General features: G+C 37.5%; 1 protein-coding gene and 1 long non-coding RNA gene across 2 annotated transcripts; both read right to left on the bottom strand.

The window, feature by feature from the left end:
• Positions 1-1,539: 1,539 nt before the first annotated feature.
• On the bottom strand, positions 1,540-2,585 carry LOC138339548 (uncharacterized). Its single transcript, XR_011212381.1, has 3 exons — positions 2,481-2,585; positions 2,006-2,269; positions 1,540-1,660 (listed from the first exon to the last, which is right to left on the bottom strand). It is a non-coding gene; the product is annotated as an uncharacterized lncRNA (long non-coding RNA).
• A 656-nt stretch (positions 2,586-3,241) lies between these two features.
• Positions 3,242-4,020, bottom strand: LOC138339517 (ATP synthase subunit gamma, mitochondrial-like). The gene is made up of 3 exons (XM_069291191.1): positions 3,885-4,020; positions 3,395-3,508; positions 3,242-3,314 (listed from the first exon to the last, which is right to left on the bottom strand). Exons 1-3 carry the CDS (start codon positions 3,985-3,987, stop codon positions 3,253-3,255), a joined length of 279 nt encoding a protein of 92 aa, XP_069147292.1. The 5' UTR covers positions 3,988-4,020; the 3' UTR covers positions 3,242-3,252.
• Positions 4,021-4,651: the final 631 nt, after the last annotated feature.

The raw sequence follows: 4,651 nt of genomic DNA, 5'->3' as shown, positions 1-4,651 counted from the left end.
GCTTCCTCCCATATATCACTTGTCCTCCACGTTTCATAAGAAGAAGCTACATATTGTAACATCACATGAGCGGAAGCCCTGGCGGTCATGTAACTTATCTATTATAGAAATGCATTGATAAAAGATATTCTGACAGCGTCTGATGGAAATAAAAAGGTACATAGCTTGTGCCATATGTAGAAAGTTGAGTGCCATCTGTTTTATTTTTGATTCATCATTTAATAAATAACACTCACAGAAACCGTATGTATCTTGACAAGACGCGTAAGGAATTAACATAATCATATAGCTAGATTTACCAGAATCCAAAATGAACCAACAGCCACAACCAAGGCGAACACTGATATGCAAAGGCAAGGCAAGAAATAGGGAAATCTGCAAAAAACATCAAAAGTTGGAGCCAACAAACACTTCAGTCTTCAACAAACCGAAGAAGATGTTATAATCCTGAAAAGCAAGAGAGCAAAGTACCTCCCAAATAATGAACCCTTTGAGAACAAGTCTGGATATTTCTCTGCAGGCTAACAAAAATACGAACATTTTGAGAACAAACATGCATGTTGTATTACAACTTATCATGTACTGATCATCCGTGCTCTGCTTTTCAGGTTTGTCACAACAGAATCTACAGCCATGGTAATACCCCGTCTAAGGTCCATTGCATTCATACCAGGTGCCACTGACTTGCATCCTTCAGCAAATATTGCTCGGGTGAGGACTGTTGCACAAGTGGTAGCTGAAAAAATAGAGAAGAGACAGAATGACCAATTATATTAGGCTGGAAAATCATAAATTCAGTCCAACAAAGAAAGAGACATCAAACTCCCACTGGAGGCTGGAATCGCAGTTGCAGTCTAATAGTGCAACTATACAAATTTGAACAAAACAACCTAAAATACCTTTAACTTTTAAAATCCTAAATTAGTTGCCTTCTTTTAAAGATTATATGAAAGCAACACCTTTCTCGCCATTGTTGCCATGGCGTCGTCTTTTGAAAATCGTCTTGCCTCAAAGCTAATAGGCGATGAAGGGTCACCTCGCCTTTCACAACACTCGTGCAGGGGTGCTAAAATGCTTACATAGAGAAGGGTTAAATGAGTGTGCAGACCAGTATAGGATTTGACGCAAAATTTTTTGCTTCTATTAATTTAAAGTGTCTAGATTCTGTATCAGCTAATGTTTGGAAAAAATAGAAGTGAGATCAAATTTGTCGGATTCATAGTCCACTGCAAGCTAAATTAGTATTGAACTGTTAGCAGAAGTTTTAGTGCATGTAAACACTGTAATGGTTGGTTATTTTTTTTGTTCATGTTAGTACCGTGAACTGAGCATATCATTTATAGAAAAGGCCTTTCTAGCAATGTGTTAAAACATGGATGTTTCCTTTCTAAACCTCACACTATTGACTACTTTAATTAGGCATAAAGGCTGAAAAACACAGACCTCATGGGGTAGGCCCCACAATCTTTGAGCATAAAGATCAGACTCAGATGCAACGATATCCGCTGGTAGCCTCTAAGCACCTCGAGGGTTTGATGAAAACTTGAACAGCCTCAGGTGGAACCCCATTTATGGTGATGGATCGTTGATGACCACATCGACCATGTGGTCTAGATTTTTTTAAACTCAACATGCTTTTAAATACTGCAGAATTCACACCCTGTTCACATAAATGGGATCAAATCTTAGTGTCTGTTTTGTATGGCGAAAAATCTTTTCTTTCATGATTTTACAGTGTTTGATTACCTTGAATTTCAACCAAGGAAAATGAATTAATGTTCTATAAATCTAACTCTTTGTTGAATATCACGAACAATTACACATTTGTTGTCTATAATAACCATAATCTTCTTCCTTAAACAACCATATTTCAGGATGAAATATTATTCATGAAAAACATTTTCTATTGTTATACCCTATCTTACACCTTAAACAATTATCACACGCCATGATAAAATAATTATCATACAAAATTTTTATGGAATAGATTGTGTAAAGAACGTACCAAAATACTAGCATGTGCGTAGAGGACGCCACCGTTATCTGTGTTAATGAAAACGTCAGCTCTGTAACCTTCATCAAAGAGGCAATCCCAAGTATTCTTTGTAGCAGTTGGCGTGCAGCAGTATTTTCTCAGTGCTGATTTCCTCGCTGCAAATGTTCTCTCTTGCCGGCTACTTATGAAAGCCACTGGCAATGGAGGCGGGTTTGGTGAGGCGCTCACCCGCGGAGATTCCTCATTTTTCTTGCTCATTCGCTTAACGATCCTCTACAGAATTTTAAAAAGGTAAATCACTATCAATAACGTGTCAAATTGGAAATTCAAGCTTTAATACATTTTAGGTTGTATCAATTTCAACGCAATATTATATCTCCTAATCAACAAAACCGATAATGTGATCATTTGTGTTTATTTGAATTCATGAAGAGTCGATAGAAACACAATGAATTATATTGAATCGATTCTGCCTGGGCATTACCTTGTTTATTCACCCAACAGAGAAACAAATTCTGGGAATTAGCTTCAATGTTCAAACAAACCCTTTGTTCTGTCCTTCCAAAACAAAATTAACAACAAAAAGAGACTTTTTTCAATCAATCAATCTGCCTCGAGGGTTTGATGGAACCCAAATCTGCAATATTTGTGCAAATAGCGTAAGTCTTGAAAGGAGGTATAAATTTCCAAGAGACTTGGTACAATCTTATCTCTATATAACGAAAGTTGACCCTCAGTATCTGAATGTAATAATAAAATGGAAACAATAAAATTGTAGCACCAAAGTTATATCACAGATTCATGAACACATCTAAAAAAAATAAAATGTGAGCCTATATATACTACATGGACTCAGCTAATGATCTGGTTAAGTTAAAGTGTGTGCAAGTATCCTAAAAAAAGGCGGTGTGCAAGTATCCGATACAGGTACATGCAATATTTGTGTGTAAGCTCCGATAAATGTGCATCCAATCTCTTGCTAATTTGCCTGTATTTTCAATATCATGCACAAAGTACCATCACCCATGTCACACCAGCGACAAGGCTACGCTAAGGCAACAAAAAAATCCATGTACCAGAAAGTGAGCCTACAGCAGCATCAACTTCAGCAAATAGCTGGCAACAATTAAAAAAAATAGTGGGTGTGCTTCAAACAAAGTAGTAACAAAGAAGATTTAAGGCATCATAACCTGTGTGTAGTTAAGAGGATTTTTCTGCAACTCAGTCATGACCAGCTCAATGTCCTTTTTCGAATCTCACACCAGCTGAGCCTTTGCCTTTCCCCCCAAGACAACATACTTATTTTCCTTATCAGGACCTAGCAATTACAAATAAAGCAATAATGAACTAATTCCTCAAGAATAGATATACTTAATATTAAACAATCTAGCATTATACCAGAATTCAACTTATGCATAGCCCTGCTTATCTTGACAGATGTAGAATTGATTCCACCACAAAGACCTTTGTCTGCGGAAATGGTAACAATAACATTCTTCTTGACATCAATACCTGAAGCAAACTTTACAGATGTTACCAGCCATTTATTGAAATCTAATTGACTTCTTAAAGTTGACTGCATCAAATTACAAACTCCGGTGCAACTAAAGGTATCTCACAAAGTCTCATCAACGACACACATTTCCACAAGATAATTATTCAGTTGTTGCATCAAATACATAGAACATTGACAATGGACTGAAAATCAAGAGGCAGAGAGGCAAACAATTTTATTTAATCATTTTCCCACATTTATCAAGTATGTCAACTCAAAATATTCTGGGAATAGCATTCTCATAATATGATCCATCCCTATCCTTCAACCATTTTCTCTCATTCACTGATTCAAGAATTTGGTTAGATCCAAACAATCTAATCATGAACTTACTAGGAGTGTCACCAAGAAGGGTAGTAAATGGCTGCCATAGGCCGCGTGAATTTTCAGCTCTAGTTTGAATAGCTCTGAGCTTTGAAGCAGCAACCATCTTCATAGCCTTCGTAATCTTCTGAATATTTTTGACACTCTTCATACAATAAAATTGTAGCACCAAAGCCTCAAGAGAAGCTGCTTGGAACTCGTATAAGAGGCAAATGTTATTACCTTTGTGTCGGAATGCTTGTGGCCGTTTGCCTTCTGGTAGTATTAAATTGGATAATTAAGAATATGTTAGTGGGCTGGATTTGAACCGTTTCAAATGGGCTGAATTTGAGATGCGGTTTGGTAAAAGAGGTAAGCTAAGCCCAAGGTATATTGGACCATTTGAGGTACTTAAGCGAGTAGGGGAGGTGGCTTATGAATTAGCCTTGCCTCCAGGGCTGTCAGGAGTGCATCCGGTATTTCATGTGTCTATGTTGAAAAGATACCATGGGGATGGAAACTACATCATTCGTTGGGATTCAGTTCTGCTTGATGAGAATTTAACTTATGAGGAGGAGCCTGTTGCCATCCTAGATAGAGAAATCCGCAAATTGAGGTCAAGGGAGATTGCATCCATCAAGGTTCAATGGAAGAATCGACCAGTTGAAGAGTCCACTTGGGAGAAGGAGGCTGATATGTGAGAAAGATACCCACACCTGTTTATAGATTCAGGTACTCCTTTTCGCCCTTGTTTTCTTCTTGTGATCGTTCGAGGACGAAAGATGGGTAAATTGGTA

Source organism: Solanum lycopersicum, chromosome 11 (assembly GCF_036512215.1).
Source record: "Solanum lycopersicum chromosome 11, SLM_r2.1".
Classification (NCBI taxonomy): domain Eukaryota; kingdom Viridiplantae; phylum Streptophyta; class Magnoliopsida; order Solanales; family Solanaceae; genus Solanum; species Solanum lycopersicum.
Note: the sequence above shows the minus strand (reverse complement) of the source record. Positions and strands in the feature narration are given on the sequence as shown.

What these genes read in the sequence shown, in the direction of transcription:
- LOC138339517 (XM_069291191.1), bottom strand. Translation starts at nt 3,987, where the DNA reads ATGAAGATGGTTGCTGCTTCAAAGCTCAGAGCTATTCAAACTAGAGCT. An exon ending in CCTTCTTGGTGACACTCCTA is followed by an intron (nt 3,509 to 3,884) that starts GTAAGTTCATGA and finishes AGTTTGCTTCAG; the next exon opens with GTATTGATGTCAAGAAGAAT. An exon ending in TATGCATAAGTTGAATTCTG is followed by an intron (nt 3,315 to 3,394) that starts GTATAATGCTAG and finishes TGTAATTGCTAG; the next exon opens with GTCCTGATAAGGAAAATAAG.